The sequence below is a fragment of the Corvus cornix genome, chromosome 7, assembly GCF_000738735.6.
Source record: "Corvus cornix cornix isolate S_Up_H32 chromosome 7, ASM73873v5, whole genome shotgun sequence".
Lineage (NCBI taxonomy): Eukaryota > Metazoa > Chordata > Aves > Passeriformes > Corvidae > Corvus > Corvus cornix.
Window position 1 is genome coordinate 21,534,043 of NC_046337.1, and position 22,681 is coordinate 21,556,723.

The window sequence follows — 22,681 nt, forward strand, 5'->3', positions numbered from 1 at the left end:
CGACAGGAAAACCCTACTCCAGATCTTCTGAAAATATCATGCTTAAACTTTGAAAAGTTTAGAAGAAACACAAAACAAATCAGCAAGAGACTCTTCTGCCATGAAAAAAAAAAAAAGAAGAGTTTGAAGGAAGCATAGCTGCTGCAATGCTATGAAAACAGGATGCATTTTATTTTTCAGCTAGTCAGTGTTAACTGAATGCTTATTTTTCAAACAATTTCTGTCTATGAAAATTTTCTAAATTTTAAGAAATGCTACTGCAGAAGAAGGAAACTTCCAAAAAGCTATGAAGCTGTTAAGTTTCTGTTCCGACATTTATTTAGTAGTACATACACATATAAAATCTTTTTCTTTAAATAAAATGGTAGGCAGTATAGCTAAGAAAAAACATGTTAAGTGAACAGAAGATGAATTACCCCTGACTAGGCTTTCCATTTTGGTGAAAAATCAGAACTCTGATCACAAGCAAACTTCTCTGTGGTTTGCTGATTACTAACATTAGGAACATTCTCCGAATCATTTAAATCATCTGTTTCTTTACAATGTGCTTTCAGTTACTTGTTTTCAATTTTAAATACGACATTGCTGATAATATTACAATATCCCTTCCTCCTAAGAGAGGCAGTTAGACCCTGTTGCATTCCATAGGAACACAGCCTTGCTCTCAGATGCAGCTCCATCTGCCCTTCTCCCCCACACTGCCAGCCTGAAGCCCAGCTTACCCATCTACTCACTCCATAAAGACATTAAACCTGCTGGCACATGATGCATATGAGACTGATTTATGTATTCAGACTGCATCAAAAATTCAAACTGCATTTAAAATACAAGTAGTATTTTCCCTTACCAAAGATTTCCGAAAGGTTTTTTCTTCTCAAACATGCTGAATATTTCATCCTAGTTACGTGGAAGTATTTCTGTGCAGTGCTTGTGTAACAGAATTAAGGGACTTCCACATAATTACACATGTTCTGAAACAAAGAATAGTTATTTGTTCTCCAAGGCAAAGTTTAAAACAGGAAAATAAAAGTAACTTCAGTGATTTTATGGGTGAGATTTGAAATTGCTTTGTACTAACTTACCAAATTCCAGCAAATTTAATGTTTCAATTTAAAACAATTTTCCTACACCTGCAGTGGTCCCAGAGATCTCTTTCCAGTCAAGAAAGTTTTAGTTCTCTGAGACTGCAAACAAATTATTGTTTCTCATATTTTCGCTGCTCTAATACAGTAAATTAATAACGTTCTAGTAAAAAGCACCACTAACACACAAAATCCTGTTAACCAACATCACCCTGCTGTTACACAGCAAGAAAACAAATAGTGGGAAGGCAAAAGACCTCAAATCAGCAAACCATGTGCAGAGGCATTCTGGAAAAAAAAAAAAAAAATCCATAAACAGAAAGAGATGAGAGAAAAGCTTGAGGTTTTTAGCTGACAAAAGCAGCATTTCTCTCCAGCAGGGAGGGAATTTGGATGTTGCTTATGGGAACCAGATGAAGGGACTCCTTGCATGACTGCAACACACAAGCTGGAAACGCTGGACAAGCTGTCCATACACAGGCAGCTGAGGGCACCTTCCAGGCAGGCAGTGCCTGTCAGCCCTGCAGGCTTCCCAGCCCCACTCTTCCTCAGAATCCCATGTTCCCTCTCCCAAATATGGCCCCATGTGTTAGCAACACGTGAGAACAGCCGAAAACGAGGAAGTTGTCCAGCCTGCAGAGCGAGGCCTGAGTGCAGGGCACACAGGGAGAATGTGTAGCCATCAGCTCATCCCCCTGCTCAGGGAATCCAGACACATCCACCAGGCACCAGTGTGGGAACCACACTGTACACATGCACACACCACTCCAACACATTCTTCTCCTGGACTCAATTGGTTCCCTTAATTCACTGACCAGCAAGCTGCATGTTTCCATGTACAGCAACACTAGGAAAAACTGTGAAATACTTGTCCAAAATCACCATTTTGGACAAGTGGTTAGGAAAATCAGGATTATGATGTATTTACCTACAGAAGTGTCTAGTCCATCAGATTATTCAACAACAATGCTCAAATGAGGTAGTCAAAATATCTTAGCATGGTAACATTACACTGACTATATGGGAGGAAAATGAAAATTTAGTAACATCTAACACTTTTCTAAAAAATAGGCGGCTTCATTAAAAACAAACTATTAAATAATTCTGAATATTTTTATCTTCTCTTAGTAACTGAAACCCTGACGAGGTTAAGTGAGCAAGGCAACTGAAAAGCTGAGTAGCCAATTAAACTGGCAGTACCTTTGCTCTGCTAGGCCTATTCACACTGCACTTCCCAGCTCCAACAGTGGCTAAAGCAAGTCAACAATGACACTGCAATACTTCTCTATAAGGAAAATATACACAACAGTGACACCCCCTCCCCCCAATTATTTATTCAGAATGCAACTGCATCCATTAATACTCAAAACCACTCACAGTGAACACATACAGAGAGGGGGGGAAAATTAAATTTAAACAAGCATATGAGTGTTGTTATTTTATTTCAGTGTGGGACAAATCAACTAGAAGGAAACATTCAATCTCCTTATGAGAAGAATGTGAATTTGTAAACGATCAATTAACTCATACACTAAATTATTCACTCTAAATGGCACAGTCACCTTAATGTCAGTCTGCAAAAGTAATCAATACAGAAGAGGGGAAGATGTTTATTTTTGTTTTCTATAAATATACACTGATTAGTTAGGGTTCAGACCAAGCCATCTTTATTCACACTGAGCAGAACTTGACTGCAATTTATGGAATCTGAATCACACAGTATGACTAAATAGAAGAATTGCACCCCTGGAAAAAAATATAGAAGTACTTTGAAAGGTCACTTTTGTTCTCTCTCCCTACTTACTTACATACACACTTTAGGAAAAATGACAACAGGAAAACATGTGAAAGGATGAGAACATGAATTAATAATCAGCCAGTTAGCAGCTTAGAATTATGCTGGAATAATAAAATGAAAGTATCTTAATAAAGTGAATGTTGTTAATGGCTTATCAGTTTAAAAATAATCATATTCTCACCAAAGCCACTGTACAGAAGGAGACTATATGAGAGCTGTATTTTTTAATACTGTTTTGCATGGTCTTTAGCTTGCATTTACATCCTTTTCATATCCCATCCCTACGGGATTATTGTTGGAACAGTGCTGTAGTCATTATTTGACTGTAAGCTACTTTAAACTTTATTTCTATCTAAACCTCTAACTTGGATTATTCCTCAGAAGGGCAAGTTACTAGATCAGCGTGAAAGAATAGGAAAGTTGAATTTATATGGTCCTGTCTCAGTGCTTCAGGCCCAAGGAGGAGGGGTGACTGCTGAAGGGAGCCCTTAATGCTCCAGGACTAGTATGCAGCCACAGAGATTTTATCACAGATTCAGTAGAGCCAGCAACTCCTGCACACAAATTAATACGAAATCACACTGTCATGACTTATTCCTTCCAAAACCAGAGCAACTGAATACAAAATCAGTAATAAGGTAGCTTTAATATAGCCTAATTTCTTCAAATGGGAACTATGCCTCGCCTGACTTTAAGTATATGGAAATTTTGAAGAATGTTATGCCTTTCCTAAGGTTATGGGGAGCAAGACAGGCCTACTGCATGCTCAGCCAACATACAAAAAACTATACTAATTTCACCCACTTGGTTGAATTTTCCACAAAAATCACATTTTATTCAATACAATGTAATGTGAGAAGGAGACAGCAGATTTTCCACTAATTTCTACAGCACTGAGTATCTGTTTTAACACAAGGAGAACAACTTTAAGAAATCATAACCAAGGCACATGCAAATTCTTCCCATTCACCTTGAAATGGGAAGACATGTAAATAAAAGAAAAATACAGCAAAAACAGAGGAACAGAACATCACAGATTAGGTATTTCCAACAGAGAAAGCCATTCAGTAGGTATCTATACAGTCATTAGTACAGTAGGGTCAGAATCAGAAAAACGTGGTTTGCTTGCGGTTTTATTTTAAACCGTGCAAACAAAAACTATTCTGTTCATGTCAAAACGTGTTCATATGGAACAAAACATCTCCTGCAGTCCAGATCACTTCACTGCAAGGCTTTTTTCTCTGTTGCAATATCATCATGTGCCATTAATTTGCTAGTTGGAAAAAAACCCCCTGAAGCCTAGCATGTATTTTTATCTACTTGTTAAAAAAAGTAAGAGAAAAGCTCTTCATAATGGAGAGGGAAGAAGGAATGGAGGGGGTGGGAGACAAGAACAGGACACAAAAAAACACCTTTTCCAAAGACTGTTCTAAGCAAAAGGGACATGTCATGTTAAACAGTAGTCAATAGCTGTATACAACCAGTAAACAAATTCAGCTCTATGAAAAAAGAACTACATCACCATTTAGCGGTTGCAATTTAGATTATTCTAGCGTGTAATACTTTAATTGTATAAAACAAAGCTGATGTCACAAACACAAAAGAACTTCTTGCAAAGCAAGCACCACAAGTAATTTTTATGCTGCCACTGATGGCTGACAAGTGATGAGCACTTTGTTCGAATTCATATGCATCTAAGGCAACAGGTGGCTTATAAAAAGAAAACACTAAGAGCTTTTTAACTCTTCATTATCAAAATTTTTATAATATATTTTATCATAATGACTAAACAATCTCGGCAAATAAAAGCTCAACATACTAACTACAAAGATGAACTCTGGCTCAGGGAAAATTATCTGTTATTTTCCTAAAAGCAGAAACTGAGGTAAGGTTCTGGATCCCACTGACTTGAGATCTGCCTACACTCAAAACATTTTGTAATTGCACAAAGCACTCAATATTTAAACAGTATCTTGTGATATATACATTAAAATCAGCTTAAGACAAGAAATTTTATATTTTCTTGCTGACTGTCTTTTCTATACCCATCCCAAACACTAGCTGAATATTGTGGTACACTTGGAAGGAAATTTCTGGAAGTGTATTTTCAAGTCTTAAATCCAACTGAAAGTGATGCATTTCAGATGTTGCTTAACGTAGTTTTGGGCCAAGAGTGGCATTACAGAAACGACATGTTTTTTTTCTAAATACTGCAGAGTCCAGTGAACAGTTTTGTTTTCTTTAAGCACATGAAGAGTTATTAAAAAAAATATTTAAAACACCAACATTACTCACAATGGAGGAAAATACTTCATTTACATTTGCATTTAAGTGCAAAATAAAAGCAAAATAAAAGCCACCATAAAAACAGAGATAATTCAGATTAAAAAATTAAAAATAAAATAACTCAGAGCGGCATTCACTGATTTTGTTACATTTTTAAAAAACTGGAAAGTAAATTGAGAAGACAACAATGCAAAAAGAATACCAAAACAATCTTTATATTCTGCCTTATAATTAAACTATGAAATAATCATCTGTTTATGATTAAAACATTTTAGTGTTTGCTGGTTTGGATACATTAAACTCACATACTACATATTAGACTTTTTCCTCTGCATGGCAATTTTACCATGCCATCCCTAACAATTAAAAAATATTACATCAATATTTCTTATCTTGTACACCGCGCACACACACACAAAATTTCTATGGTGATGTTCATTGGATTAATTTTTCTGCTTTATGACGCTTCAGAGAACCCAACCAGAGTCTTAAACTGCCCAACTTTTGGATTCCCTCTGCTTCTTTCCGTATTTTCTCTGAAAGCAAGCAATCCCTCTCAGGTAGCCTACAATCCTGTACTTCTACATTTCCTCCCTTTTCAAAGTCTTTCACTTTCACACTCAACTTCCCATTTCTATTGCTATTTAGTTTTGAGACACCAATTTTCACATCAAATTACCAAAGCTGGGTGCAAAAAATATTCAGTAAGCATCAAGGAACTGTTATCTCAGTAACAGGTATCTCGGTAAGTACTGAAATGCAAGCCCATGCTCAAACTTATTTTAACAGTTTAACTAGTAAAGTGAGTTTAAGGTATAGAAGTTTCTACCATCATCCTTATCAAGAGAAAAACCCGTATGATGGAGGGAGAAAACGAAGAAGGTAGAGAGAAGGAAGAAGGGATGTTGTTTGATTTTGCAAAGAAAGTCTTTTGAACCAATTTTAATAGAAAACAAATTAACCATGTATTACTTGAATACTCAGAAATTTAATTACATACCTAAAGATAAACACTGAGGTTCTGAAGAATCTTCTTGCTATTTTATCAACAACAGATGAAGCTTCACTTTAACTGTAAAACCCAAAATAAGAACCAAAAGTAGCCTTTCTGAGGTATTTCACAAATACAAATAAATGTTTGGCTTGATACTTTGTTAATTGTCTCCAGGCACTGAGGCTCCAGGGTGCTTCCAGAGAAACCCTGGCATCAAAACTAAAGCAACAGTTTCCAAAGAAGCTCTAGCAACTACTGCTGACAAACATCCAGCACTTAAATCCATCCCACTGCTAATTCTGTTTTCTGCAGACGATATCAGGATAAAAATTCATCTTGAAATACACTAAAAAATAGCTGGGAGAAACTGAAAGGAGCAAATACAAGAGTGACAAGTACCAAATAGAAAAAAAAACTAGGCCATAATAATTTCTGCTGAGATGCCATTGATAACTGGTTAATACATAATTCCTTGTAAACCCAAGTAGAGAAGCAAAACTTCATCTTCAGCCAATGTGAAGCTGGACTTCATCAGGACAGAAGAAAAAGTCTGGAAAACATATTGAAAACATACCAACTATCTTTATTAAAAGGCTCACCAAAAGAAGCCAGCAGATTTCCACATCAATACTTTAGCACTACAACAGCACAAAGGCACATCTGCAACCAAACCCTGCATCTCAATAACATCTCAGCATAAATAACAGTCATAAGAAAGTCAGGTTTCTTCAGACTCCAGTGGACAACATGCAAGGTTTGAAAGAAAACATGCCTGTCTTGCAAACTTGGAAGAAAAAAAAAGGAAAAAAAAAAAGAAGGATACAACTGGCATCACATATTTCCTATGGCTGCCTTTTTACAAACATTTTTCATTTTACCAATCTCAGATTAATGCTCCCTCAGCTAGAACAGCATGACTGTTTGCTGAATTACATATTAAATCTGATTAAAGAAATGACCTATTTTTAAAATAACCCAGCAAGAAGAATATGGTTATTTTTAAAAACCAAAAGCCCTTTCACTACACAGTTTCACAATCATTTCCAACAGCACAGAAGAAAGTGGCAGCTTATCCATGAGGAAAGATGTCGGAGTACGGAGCTGCTTCAGCTCGCTGAAGACTTTCTCATCCAGTGTACAAGTCTGGCACAACATATGACTCGGACAAAGACAGACACCTATTTTTCTAAAAGTGGCATTCTGGTCATTGTAGAAACCAGGCTGCTCCATTAATAAATAGCAATTCTGAAAGGAAACTGAACCAGAGGTTTCTCTGTCAGTTTATTAAACAGTCTCAAACTCTCATAGGCAAAGACAAAGGAACTCTAAACTGACACCCCAAGGATCTCAGAAAAATTTGCTTGACACAGAACAAAAAGGAGGTATACATTAATTAAGTCTTACAACAGCATATCTTAACTAACTCAGAAGCCTTGTTTAGTTTGTCTAGGAAAAGTAACTTACCACCAGAATAAGAAACCCAAAGCCCTCCTGGTCTTCATTTGCAGCAGTTACTCCACTGTTCAGTACACAGCAATCACATAAGTAAACTGCTCCTTGTCTATTGTAATACTGAAGTCACATAAGCCTCGGAAATTGTCACCTCAGCTCATCTGGTATTGACTCAACTGCATATTCTACTGCAGAGCAATGAGGGACAGCAATAAAGAGCCCCTGAGCAGCAACAGCGAACTCCTACTGTTGTTTGCAAACCCAGGGCACACCGTGCCCTCAGATGTGTTAGGAAGCATAGCCATCTATGATTCAACTGAGAAACAGAAGTGCTTCTAGGAACCTATCTAACTTAAAGTTTTCCTTAAAACTCTGCATTAAAAAAATGAAAGCACTTTCTCAAAAGCAACTTTATGAAAGGGATGCTATAATATTCTCAGTTTACAGACCACTCACCTTTCTGATCATGCAGCTAATTAAAGTGAAAATACTCAGCCACTTATCTTTTCCTGTTCTTACAGTCTCACAAAGAACTGTTACTTTACCTTTCCTGAGGTAACCTTCCTCTGACCAAAGGAAAACAGGCTTTCACATTTCCCATTAGAAAAACAAATCAAATCCATCTGCAGTACTTTTCCCTTCAAACTTTCAAGAAAGTCCATGGAACAGCAAATAAAAAATTACTAATAAATTATCAAACTATCACTGTTTTTAAAAAGTCAGGACACCCTACACCATCAGCAAAGACACCCACTCAAACAGGTAAACATGTATTTCAGGAACAGTCACCTGAACACCCCAACTCTATCACACATTGATGATTTCTGTAAAGTATTACAGAGGAAAAACTCATCTGCATTGCCTAAATAGCAATTACACACTGCCAAATCACGTATACAGAACTATAATAAAAGTAGTTGTAGGTCAAATAATAGCAATGACTCAATAAAGATAGCCTGCCTGGTCTTTATTCTCAGGGGAGGGAGGATTTACTGGTCAAGTACTTTATGACTCACAGTACAGTATATTAGAAATTTTCTATGTATTCTTTAGAATTGAGAGATTGCCCTTGTAGCTCAGTAGGTAGCCCTCCTGTTTCTGGCCTACGAGGTCATAGCTTTAAGTCCCTGCTGAGGAAACTTAACAAGTTCCATCTATAAATAGAACTGCATTAGATGCTGCTACTCTAGCAAGGGTGGTGGCCTTATAGACAGGAAATTTTATGTTTTCATCTGTTCTGATACAAAAAAGAAACTGGACATAAAAAGACATAGGATATTATGCTAAAGATGAATGACAATGTGGATTCCAAAATCCACTGTCACTTCAATTAGCGATACTAACAAATCTAGCATTATCAAACTATGATAGAGGCCAGGGAAGAATGCACGAACAGTAGTTTTCCTTCTCAATAAGTAATTAAATAAAATTACAGACTTTACAATATTTGAGACTGAAGAGAAACCTCCTAGGTACTATACAATCAAAATTCAATTTGTGACATCAAAAGGCAACCTCAACATAAAACAAATTTTGGACTGTTTGATTAGTAACATAGTATTTAAACATTCATAGCTCTCATCCTTTCTGAAGAAGTAAAGTATATCCTTGAGAGACATTTGTTTAATTTTTACGGACTAAAATGATACATATAAACTTTTGCTCCTAATATCCATATATTTGGGGAGGCTTATTCAGCTCTCAGAACAATTACTTTTGAGAAATTGGAGAATGAAACCTATTTAAAACCTTACCTGAGTTCATTTGTGCTTTAAACTGTAACTACCTGGCCTTAGAGGAATATGGATTAAAGCTCAGGTATCACTTTCACTTAGTCTGGCAATGTAATTCACTGTTCAATAAAGACAAAGGCTAACTCACATTTTCCAGTACCTGTTCCACAATCTACAACCACGTGCCCAGGAAAACAAATTCACTCCTCTGCTGGAGACAAAGCTCCAAACAACATACTGCAAACTGTTGTGGGGTACCAACCCACAATTTTTTTTCATGTATGCACACCAAAAGGAAAGAAACACCAGCAATAAAACAGGAGATGAGAGTGGTTTTACAATGTGATTTCCTGTATCTCAAATACACTATGTTCAAGGACAATAACAGATCTTGCAAAGTTCTTCTGCAATTGTTCAGCATACGAGATTATTGCCCTCCCCATAATTATCTTCTCGCCTAAGTGAAAAATCTGATTAGTTAAAAGTTTTCCACAGCTGGCCAAATTAAGCTAGTTGATCCTGCACTGGCACTGATCTATTGAACAGGATGCTGGTGTACAAAATGCCTCCCTCCCTCTTGCAGGTATAGGTTTCAAGGTAGTAGTAACTGAAACTGCGTGAGAGAAGATTGACTAGAATCCCATCCCGGTCCTTTAATTCCACTAGCAACATTTTGGACAATAATGTACTAGTATCCAAAGCACACACAAGGTCCTTTTCTGCTCTTCAGATGCTTCTACAAACAACTGCTTTTGAGCATCATCCACAAACAACTGCTTTTAAGCATCAGCCTTCATCCTAAGCCTGTGCATCGAAGAGTAGGCACATAAGAAAGACAACAGCCACTGTGATGCCTGCTCTGACACACAATCTACTTCCATTTCATTTACATCCACTGCCTCTGCTGCTGGGTGCTGCACAAACCCTCCAATCCTACGTGGTCATTTCTCAAGAAGCTTCTTTGAGCAGACAATACAGTACAAATGTTTTTTCTCTCCACCAACATTATTTCTGAGAAAAAAAGTCTGCTGTGCTTCCATCCTTGGATCCAGTGAGAAAAATCTTGCAGCACTAGACAGCATTAGCTCTCCAAGATGGCTTAAATCTAGTACACAATACCAATGACAACTCCATGTGTTTCCCTGCAAGAAATCTTGTGTCAATGCAGTATGTCTAGAGAATAAGTCTTCAATGACTCATTGTCTCTTCAAATCCCTTTTTTATCAAGTGTTTTGTGGGGTCTTTTTGCCTCAAACTGAATACGGTGTTCAAACAAAAAAAAAAAAAAAAGTTTATTCCAACACACTTCCTTTTGCTTCAGTTATCTAAAAGGGGAATGAAGACTCGTATGCTTATGGAATTCCCCTCTAGAACATTGCTTGCCACAGAGCTTAACTTCACTTGCTTTGAGAAGGGACTGCACCCAGCCTCGCTCATCACCACAGAATGTGGTACAGTACCAAGAGGGTTGCAAAGGCCTGATGAGATGCAGCCAGGGATCATTCACTACATGTGCATTCTGCTTCTGCCTGCAGGTACAAAACTGCTGCTGTAGGGAGGAGATCTACATGAATAAAAGCTCCGAAGTAAAACACAGCTAAGCGACCTCTGAAAAACCCTCCTCTCCTGCAACAAAAGCATTTCTTTAAATGAGGAAAAGCTAATGATAAGCAAATTTGTATCCATCTCCATAAACTTGTTAATAGCCTCCCTTCCTTTTCAAAGCAGTAGGCTTAGTATCTGAATATGGAAAGGTAAAATTCAAAGACAGGTTACACATGGCCTAGGACAATCACCACTAGTTCGTTTATTTCTGTGACCTGATACCCTGAAATTGCAACATGCAATGCAAGAACAGTCATGCAAATATAAATTATTTCACTTTTGGTGATGATTTTGCTAAAAGGAGTAGAGGAATGCCATTTTCCTAACTCTGTGAACAGAAAAATCTCCTATGCAAAGCCTTTTCTCAAAATCAAAACACTGTACAATATTTAACCAAAAAAAATCCTGAACAAACAAAACTACAAACAAAAAAACCCTAAGCATTAGGTTAATACACAGACACAACTGCCTGTTTAATTTGAAAGCTTTCACAATTTCTGGATTTAATATGGAGAAGTTACTGAAAGCCAACTGAAAGTTTAGCTGAACTGTGAGCCACTCCAAATATTTTATTACACTTTAATTCAGTTACTCTAACAATAAATAAGAAGAGAAAATTTCAATAGGAACTATCATCTACTCAAATAGAATGCATGATACATTTTGATTGTGTAACACTAACAAGTTTAATATGTGTGAACTATTTTTAAACTTCAGTGGCTTAGGACTGAAAGGTTTGTATCTGTAAAGAGGCAACCCTTTTTTAACAGGTGTCAATTACACTTAGTAATAAATATAAATATAAAACAAAACCAAAGCATCTTCAAAAAATTGAACAAAAATATGTCAAAGACAATCATTTTTTTAAAGACAGATATGTTTACATCAGTTCAAGGTGAATTTTGACCCATTATAAAGATGAAAAAACAGCTTCAGATATTAGAAGTGACACAGCCAAGCTAAACTGAGCCACTGTGATTCCCAAAGCACAGAACACACATGCTGAAAAGGATGAGATGTAACTCATGCTTTGTTCACTGAAATGCTAGTGCAGTGGAGTGTGGCTAAGTGATATCCTCACATCCCTCCTCTCAGTAGTAGTTGGATTTCAGGAGCAGCAATCAGCAGGTATGATTTCTTGTTAGAGAATGTGGGGGGAAAATGCATCATGCCTCAAGTATATAAAAGCTACAGATGATTAGCATCTTTATATAGAAAATAGAACATTTTTATAGAAAGTCAAAAAAAGTGAAAAAGGATGACGTATCTTAGTTAAATAACTTTATCATCACTTTGATTTTTGCAGGCAAATCAAAATACTGGCAGTATTACTGCAAGTTGCCATTAACACTCATGATGGTAAAAAATAAAATTAAGTCAACTTGATTTCAAATTCTGAGCAAAAATCTGCAAAAATATTGTCAAACTCAGTTTTGATTGGTGCTTTTTTCAAGTAAGAATAAACTACTCATCTGACATGATTCATAGCTATCAAAGCTTTAAATAATGACAAAACAGCTTTAGAAGTTACCTAAACCCTGAAGGAAGCGGAACCAGGGGGTGTACTAAACACTTCCAGTTTTAACAAACATAAAACTGGAGTAAAAGCAATTAAAGCTTTCTAGGAACCCATTCATATTGGTCACACCAGTCACTTCTGTAAGACTGCAGGGGATGTTTACCTAGCTTCATAGTTCTTTCACTCTTATCACAAAGAACAAGATTTCACGGATTATCAGTTACCAAACTCCCAAGCCTGCTGCTAAAAGGCAGCTGGAGCTCCTCTGCTGTGAAGTCAGAGCACTTCCAGAGGAGCAAAGCAGGAGCTTCCCAGCCCTCCTTGCCCACACTCCCCCAGCACCACAGGCAGCTCACACCATCCTCTGCAGGACTGGCACACCAGGGGATGGCACAGGTGAGCTCTCAGGTTCTTCCACAAAACCCAGTGTTGCCTGCCGTACTTCAAACATTTGGCATCCCACCTTAATGGTTTTTATTAATTGAAAAGGAGAGTTTGATAGCAAAGTACTTTTACAGACAAGCTTCCTCCCAATCTCTGTACCTTTGAAGAGAACGACTGGATTTCATTAAAGAAACTAAAAATAAGAGAAAAATGTGAAACATATTTTCTAGAAAACTAGGACTGCAGAATATCAGTGGGAAGAGAAATTCAAAAACATGAAGGGCTCTGGATGTTTAACATCCAGTACGTTCAAAAACTTGACAGAGCTACTATAGCAGGGACTAAATACTGATATCTACCATTTTCCTCACTGAAGCACTGTTTAAGCGTAATTTGTAAATTTACACTTGTAACAAAGTTTCCATTTATAGTTCACCATACAAAGAAAGTAATTTTCTACAAGTACTTGCAACAGGTCTGCCATAAAAGTTGAAAGGTGGTTAAAGCCATGAAACTATGGAAGAAACACTACCATAACCTTCAAACAGCCTGCCTTCTGTCACTACAAAAAACATTGCTGCCTCAGTTAAAACTGCAGTACACCTGAAACATGGAGAATAGAACTGTCAGAAATGTTTCTAATTAAACCGTGAAACTTGGAAGTTTAACAAAGCTGTAAGTACCTTAAGCACATGTCAGGTTACTATGGGACTGCAAACACCATTATCCAGGACAGACAACCATTTCAAAATTTCATCCCCCATTCACTCAGTCAGTAAGCAAGGAAGTATACCTGTCTCAGGTTTTCATAACTGGATGTGGCCAGAAGTAAATGACACCCTTACCCCTAAGAAACTGGTATAACCAGTTTCTTTTTAATTTTTCTTTAATTCTTTTTAATTTTTCTTTGTAAGTGTATGGAGACCAACTGGTTTAGTTTAAATACCACTAAATCATTTTCAGTTTGTGCACTTTTACAGAAAAAAACCCAAATAAAGTATCAAAACCCAAGAATGGATTGCTCCATTCTGCAAGAGGAAGACATAATTGCCTTGTTTGCTGAGCTAAGAGAGTCTACTTCATACTGTCACTAATCATGTATAAAAATACAGTGGTGCTCAACACAAACCTACCTCTCCTTTTACTTGTCCTATTACCCTACCATGTGTGGTTGCCATGTGTCGCCTGTTTCTTCGCACATATTAAAATATACTTTAGACATATAAACAATGTTTTTATTGATTTAATGAAAACCACTTCTCTCAGGAGAAGGAACAGTATAACAAGGATATGGAAACTTGAAGGCTGAAAATTCACAGCCATTTCAAGATGGGGGGACTGTCTCTTTTAAATGAAGTAAGGAAAGTAGAGAATTAGCCAGGTGGAAACAGACCGCATTTGTCCTCATCTTTATGCCATGTAAGAGCTCACCTGTGTGCCTTGTGGTGGATCAACTGATAGGCAACATCCTTCTCCAAAAAACATCTCAGAACACAAAGAGGTAACAACAGTGTATTCTGTTATGGAAGCTAAAAAAACCCACAAATAAACCTTCTGTCCTAAAGGAAACACAGTTTAACACATCCTCAGCAAATAAAGAAAACGGGATCAAAACCTTTAGCCTAGAATTATAAAATACCTTTGGTGAGCTACCCAAAGTTTGTCTCATCATACTCAACAAAAGCTCTCCTTTCTTGTCAAGCCACTTCCTTGCCTATTGTTACCTTAATTAATATGACTTGGTTAATTCTCAAACTGCTTACTGCAAAATTACCAACTGAGCCAAGCTAAGTCAAAGTCTAACAAGCTTTTCTTCAATATACTCAGGCATGCAGAGCTTGAAGTTTAGAGCACAAATGCACAACGAGCTGCTTCTGACTTCCTGCCTGGCATCCATAAATAAGAAAAAGACCAATTCTCTGAAGGACTCTGCTTCCCATGCTGGCCATTACCACAGGCAGTAGCAGTGACAATGGCCAGCATGACAGCATAAAGATGGGGAGCAACACTTTCAGTGAAAGTGTTGAAAATTTGTTCCAGAGATTTGTTCCAAAGGTGAAAATTTATTCCAGATCAAATCAAAATGAAAACAAACACTAAATTTTTCATGCTTTGAAAATGCACAGTCCCCAGCTGTCGCAATGACCGCCACTGACCACTGCCCAGGCTAGCTCCTGCGGTATGCGACAGGAGTGCGGAGCAGCTGGAGGCTCTTGGCTTTAAAGCTGCTCCTCAGGAGCTCAGCTCTGCCCAGGGGAGCTGAACCTCCAGGCACAGTGGCTGTCAGCAGTCCCAACGAGGGAGAGGATAAAAAGTAGCAAGGAGGCTTGCCACACGGGATAATCCAAGTTTATTGGAGGCAACTCACAGGGGACAAGCCTCGAGCAGCTCCAGGGAACCTCTTAGAAAGGGAGGTGTTACAATGGGGATGGCTTAACTGGGGACCAATAGAAATCTCTAAGGGAGGGATATGGACAAGGATAGACATTTCCTTGGGCCAATAGCCCCAAGCGGAGGAGGGAAAGGGATCACATGCCCCAATGGGACATCGAGGTTTAGGGGATTTCCAAAGGGGGAGGTATCTAGAGGGGCAGGGTCTCGGGGGATTGATGGGGACCATATAAGGGTAAATTGGGAGGTTTCAGATGATGGACGCTGGACCTTCCGGAACAACAGGAGGGGTTTGGGTGATTGATAGGGAAAGAGCTAGAACAAGGGGAGGAGAACAACCATGTAGGGAGCACCAGGGGAGCGGCTTGGGTCTGGGGCAAACCAACTGGGAATAGGAGTGGGGAAGGTAGGGATGAACCATTGGGGTACAGAAAACTTATATAAAAATACAATAAAGGTATCGCATCACCACACCCAGATCAGTTCCTGCCACAGCTCTTCTTACCAAGATTTTATCATTATCTTCTCTTCATCTTCAGCAACACCTTCTTTCCAGCTTGCTGGCATACAAGTCTCACCCTCCAGTCCCCTACTATTACTAAAAAAAAATACCCTAAGGTATTTTGCCGTGTCCTGCAGCCATAGGGAGGAGGAGAAAAGATCCAGCAGGCAGGAATTGTGCAGCAAGATTGATTTATTTAATTATTTTACAAACTCTTTTATAGACTTTTTTCTTCATAGTCTAATTGGACAAAGGACCAGCCACCCCTTGGGGGTGATTGGCTAAAATCCTAAAACATCCATTGTCAAAATATTTTTCTACTATACCATAAACAAGACTTTTCAAGGCTGCAGGTGTTTGGTTGTTTACATAACTCTGCTACCTCTTCTGTGAGAGAGAAAAGTCTCTCACGGACTTAGAAAATAGCAAGAAAATCCTTGCTAGCAGCATTTTTGTATCCACACCCTACCTCTTGCCCTTGAATAGCAGCAGCTAGCCTGAGTTCTTTTTAAGCCACTTTCTACTGTGACTGCAGAGATTCAGTGTTCAGTGCCCACCCATCAGGCTGAAAACTGACAGCTGGTTTCAGGGCACTGGTTCCCAAAGATACACAGTCCATCAGGAACTTGGACCAAACCCTGGTAAAAGCAACAAACTTCATTCTCTCAGGAACTGGAAAGTTTAAGGATTCACAAAAGCAGCAGATTTCTACTTCCATTTCTGTCTTTTACTAACATATTCCATTCCTCTTTCTTCATGAAATTAAATAAACTGCCATGCACTGCTGGCAAAAGAAAACAACACATCATTACTGCAGATTTCCCAGTTTAAGTCTTCAGCACAATGCTAATGAAGAAAGGTGTACCTGTTAGATAGCAGAGGATGAGGCTTGGCTGGAAAACCTAAGACAGACCTGATGGCTTTGAATTGAATGGTAAAGGTTAAAACTGTAACAGATATTTGCTCCACAGTTATTAATTACAGTACAACAATGCTGTCCTTAAGCTAGAAAAAACAGATAAATAAGTTTACATACGCATCAGATGAAAGATCCCATCACAGGCGTTTATGTGAGACAAGAAGGAATTTCCTAAGCCTTGTCCAGTGTGGGCTCCTTTCACAAGGCCAGCAATATCCACCACATTCAGAAAAGCTGGAATTTTGCTGAAATATAAAAGTCAAATGTTTCCTTACTAAAGCATATTAGCCAAAATTTTGGGCACAGAAATAAATTCAGAACATGAAAATCCAACACTTCTTTTTTTTGGAACAAGTTAAACATCACAGTATGGAATGTGTAAGACAAAATTCCTCCCATTGTATGTAAAACACCCATTCTCTAAGTTCTCTGTAAATATTTATGCAAAATTAAGTAAACTAGTTTTGAAATGTGGAATCATACAGACAACTATACAATAATCGAGCAGGCCTGGAAGACTGAGGCATAGATATATCATGTGTAGTGCACAGCTTTCCCAGGACCAAAGGGTAAGACACAAAAGGCCATTGTGCTCTGCTATTGCACACCTCTAAGGTTACCATTTAGTTCAGCAAGTTATGCAACTTTCTCAGAAGACAAGAGCAGGGGTTTTTTTAATACACTGGTGATTAAACTAGCAGTGATCAGGGTTATGCAAACAATTTGGAAAAAAGGCAGATAAGTTAAGGTGGTATTATAATGTAAACAGCTGTGATGTTTTCCACCAGACTGAACAGCAAATGGTTAAGCAGACATGTTCATATGACATTTTATATAGCAACAGAATAGACATTAAGTTCAAATTAGCTGAGAAAAACAGAAAAAAACCAGAAAAAAACAGAAAAAAATTTATAAACGTCAAACCTTCTATCCTCCAGAAATCCTCAGCTTGTTTTTAAATGAACAAATAACTTAGTGGCATTAAACTTTACATGTACACCCTAAACCAAATTACTTCTCAAAATCCAGGTGAGTTGGAAAAAAACCCAAGAAACCACTAAAACCTTGTGATATGGCATTGACTAAAAGCACCTTCATATGTTCTATGCAAATGATATCATCATCATGAACAGTGGCAGAGAGAACCACACTGAAATGCTGCAAATCCCTCACTTGTGAAAGACCAGAAACCACAAACCACAGCCTCACGATCTCCAGCTTGATGGCTTCAAAATAAGTAGCTGGAACAGCAGTTCATTCCCATCAAACACTTGATCACCATCACATTTCATTAGCACTGTGCTAGGACTACCACAACAGCTCACTGTTTGTTTCACTGGCAGTAAGTATAGCGGCAAACACCCAAACCCACGGCTTGCACAGCCCCACCAAGAGGGGTGAGACACACCCTAGAGCCGGCATGAGCGGATAGAGCTGAGTTGGAAAGCGGAGTGTTCTGTTCTGCGGTGAGTGTTCTTCAACACCAGATTTAAATCCAAAGATATAAATTCTGTGGTCTACCTTAAGATGCCTTTTCCAAAGACCTACCACTGCAGTGCTGCTCACAGACAGAAACAACCACAAAGGTGGGAATGAGGGCTAGGAATGACCCAGCCAGCCCTTACAGAAACCCTCTCTGAGCACTATTACACTTCTGAAATCTTTACTGTCCACAGCCCACAATGAGCTTTATTTTTATCAGTGTCACAACATGCTGATAAATATGTTTTTTCAAATACTGAAATATATGACAAGACTGCTGTCAAATCTGTAACAGCAGGAAACTCCACCAGCAGGAAAATCACCCTTCTCTCCTTATGCCAGTGCCTGGTATGGCAGCTATAGTCCAGACAGAAAAAAAAGTAGTTACAGAAATCTATGGATCATTGTCTCTGCTCAGAGCAACTGACTTAGGTAGAACAAAACACAATTTCAACTTTTTTTCTTTGGTGCTACCCCACTTCCCTTTGACTGTAAGTAACATATCAGCAGATGTCCTTCCTCACTTCAAATCAACTCCCTAATTTGGGAAGAGATGATTCACTAGAATCTGTCTGAGTATGGAACATCAATTATTTCTGGAAAAGTGGTTGACCTAAAGGTTTTGTTTTCAATCTTGCTCTAACATTTCCAAAGAAAAATTATTTCTTTCAAGTAAAATAATTTCACAATACAAGATCTGGACAAAATCTTTTTGTTTACCAAGGGGAAGTTCAAAGTGTCACTAAACCTGTCAGGTGTAATAAATTAGGAACTTAATGACATGTTTCATATAATTAATATCTTTGTGACGTACTTAGAAAGAAGCAATTATGTAACATGATACAATAAGTTACTTTAACTCAGGTACACAGTTATGTTGACTTTAAACTTCACTAGGCCCATGAAAAGAAGGGCTCATCCTTAGGAAGACAGATACTGTGTGCTGCAAGTTAATGCCGTGGAATGCAGTCAAAAGAACATGACTGTCCCACTATTTTTTTTTTTTTTTTTTTTTTTTTACACAAACTCAGAAACAGCAAATCCTTATTTAAGGCACTAGCAATAGTAACTCGCAGTCTGAAGACAGAAGCGAGTACCTATTAGTGCATTAATCCTTTTGCCTGTCACAAAGAGAACCAACATACTTCAAAAGAAACCTCAGCAACTTCCCAGTCTTTGGTTTTTGATGCTCACTCAAAAGCAAGACAGAAAAATGCCACTCTGTAAAGCCCTTCTCCATTGTAATTTTAAACTGTGTTTTAAGGAAAACAAAGGTGGTGTAAGGAAGGTTCTATGCTCCCCTCTCACCTTTCTGGTAGGATTAACTTCCTGGCCAGCCATCAGAACAATTCACACTTTCACTACAAAGATGCCACATTAGAGCAAGACAGATACCTTCATATGCAAATGGTCACTCTATCACCAGAATCAACCTCATTTGCTACACAATGGAAAGAAAACCCCCGCACATTTCTTTCACAGTTGAGTAATACAAGCAAGAGTCCTTTGAAGTATGTGGGCTTCCAGGGTGCTTTCTCACCTTCACTTCGGGTATCACAAAGCTCACGTTCCAAGCAAATTAAAAGAATCCCCACTGGCAGACACCTTCCCAGGTCTAAATTTGTTTCATCATAGAAAGATGAATACACAGAAAAGCAGAAAAAGGCACAAGCTAGTCACACTTGCCTGTACTCTGAAGGACAAAGAGTAAACATTATGAAACGAAATAAACAGAGAACACTGCACAGAATGGGGGGAAAGCACCGTGTATCTTGAATATGGTTTATTGAAGACTTAACTGCATTTTGCTTTTCTTTTTTCTCCTCCTCTAAACAAATTAATTTCCATTTCCTAGGATTCATTAGTCAGCATTAGCATAATGTCACTGAGCCTCAAACGATCATCAGGAACAGGTGGCATCAACTGATCATTTGTACAAATCAGTGCAACACCAAGCTACCATAAAGCACGTCACAAGGATTTATAATATGAAACAGAACACCAAGTCCAGAAGTATCTCTATATTTTAACCACAGGTATAATCCTTGGGCAGGGGGTTTTTATCCCACTTTGAAAAACAGCAGCACTGCGTTTGTGTTAGTGTGCTACCTTCACTGTATGAGCAACCATGCAGTAAAGAGCACAAGACTCACTGGGCCAGACAAAGTACAGTTTTGCAGTCTGGTGGTTAGGGCACTTCAGGAGTAAGAGGCTTATGTATCCATAGGGTTACATATTGTGCAGGGGGTGAAGCTTTTTTTTCACTAACTTAGTTTTTTCACAAACTTAGTTTCAAATTCATTGTTTCAAATTTCAGTCCAAACCAGTTACTTAAACAGGAGGAGTTTCTTTACCTGATCTCTTTGTCCAGTACAGCAGTTGTGAATGGATTAATGCAACCAGTTACTTTCTTGCTTCTAAAATGTATATACATACAGTATCTGGAATTTGTTGTGCATAATTTTTTTTCCAAAATTTGAGGGGAAGAGGCATACATTTATTTCTTGAGTTTCCACAAATAATTGCTTTGTTGAAAAAACTCACAGTCAGCACACACCTGAAGCTGTGACTTCAACTGAAACATGATAACTGAAATGCTGTTTCTCTCCCTGGATTTTCACTCTTCTAGGTTTCCACAGTCTCTCTTCTTCAATGAAACCAAAATCCCATTAGTTTCTCTGCAGCATTTAATACAGTTTACTTAAATTTCACCTCCACCAGGAAACCCTGGAAAGCCACATGACAACTTCATTCAACTAAAGCTTCAACTAAATTCAAACGCAGTAGTTTTCCAGCAAGCCTTGATGATAATACTCATAACACACTCGCTTTTTACTCATTTCTTCAATAGTTCAAGAAATTTCTCTCAACTCAAACTCTACCTGATCCTAGGTCCCACAACCAAGAAGGCCAGATTCTTCAGTATGAAGGTAAAATGTCCAGCTCCCCTTTCTCTTCGGTAAAGCCAAATGTATTACTCATCTCCTGCTTCCCGCACAGGCTCTTCTGCCTTTAAAAGCAGCTATGTTAAGTCTGTTAGAAAAGAGAAATTCTTCCTCCTTCCCGAAAATTCATACAACTTCAGTCAGAGTCATCTGTTAGCATTCACAAATGACCTGAAGTAAATGTAGCAACATAGAAAGAGAACATGTATATTGTGACAACCTCTTTAAGAGCCATTCAACTCTGTCCTCACTGCTATTTTTGGCTCATTTCCAAACAGTTCAGTCCTTCCCTCTTCCAGGAGACTGTACTCCCTATTACAACTCCTGCAATCAATCTTGCAAGCAGTTTTGACCAATGTAAGCAAAATCCCTCACTGGACAGTTAAAAGAATCTGCTTCCAATGAACTAGGTACTGCAGATGAACCCTGGCCATTTCTATACAAGAATGATTTCATTAATAGCATTTTATCCACGGTACTGACAAACAAGACTTGAACCTAACAGCACATGAACCAGAAGTGAAATATCTGCTAATTAAATTGCCCTTATATGAATTATAACAAGGTAAGAGATTCAATGTGGATTACAACACATACTCCATGTCCTGTACATACCAAACACCTGCATTCTCAAACTATTCAGTAAGTTATCACACCAACAAAATACAACTAATTAAATTTTGCCTTCTCCCATCAGGCAGAAAAGATGGCTCAAGTCACCATTACTTAATGTTTTTCATTCACTGCTGGCAAATATGCAGTGCTAGAACATGCATCACAGCCCAGCTGATTTAAGCAGGCTCAGAACAAACTGAAGAACAGGCAAACTTAGTAACACCTAAGGAAAAATAACATTAACAACAGGATATAGTTACCAATTTTCAGTCATTTTCTGTAAAGAAATGGAATTCTTTTACAGATGATGATATGTTAGATTTACATCCTGCTAAGTTATTGATCTCTCACTCTGAAACTACAGGTGGTTTCCATTTATGTAAATGTTCCTCTTAAACATAGATTAAGTCCCACATGATGTCCCTCAGAAAGTCCCACTGCTGATCTGGATTCTACAAAATGCTTTCCAGCAACTGATTACATAATTTTGACTTTAAAACTTTATCACGTACCTGAGTACGCTATCCTACAATGAGTTCAAGGGAACTTTCATTTAATATTGCAGACTTTCATGATCTAGACAGCAATGGGACTAACTCAGATTTAGTACAGTAACCATCATTTGAGCACTAAAGATCAGAATGAATGAATTTTATTGTCTGCAATGCAAAAAAACAAATCAAAGCAATCTGCTGACAAAAAGGATCGAGATCCTCAACTATAATGGACAGTGCTAGACTTGAAGAGGGGTAGTTGCAATTTAGATATTATCCTCCTTGGAGATAACCAAAATTGCTTTATATTTTAAGTTTGAAAAGGACATCCAAGATAGATTAGAAATAGTCTAGGTGAAATAGAAATGTTTGTGGTTGCAATAAGCTTTGTGTTTGTGAATGCATGTGTGCAAGGCAACTCACAGGTGAAAACAAGGAATGAAACAAATACTGACAACTTTTTAAGTAGTTTGATTCATC

At 38.0% G+C, this 22,681-nt stretch overlaps 1 protein-coding gene across 1 annotated transcript in view; it reads right to left on the reverse strand.

Annotated features, from left to right (window-relative positions):
• OLA1 (Obg like ATPase 1) overlaps nt 1-22,681 on the reverse strand; it is a 98,141-nt gene that overhangs the window by 69,317 nt on the left and 6,143 nt on the right. Inside the window, exon 4 of the mRNA XM_039555086.1 lies at nt 16,783-16,910. Within this exon, the coding sequence (XP_039411020.1) occupies nt 16,783-16,910 (128 nt within the window). The remainder of the gene's footprint in view (nt 1-16,782; nt 16,911-22,681) is intronic.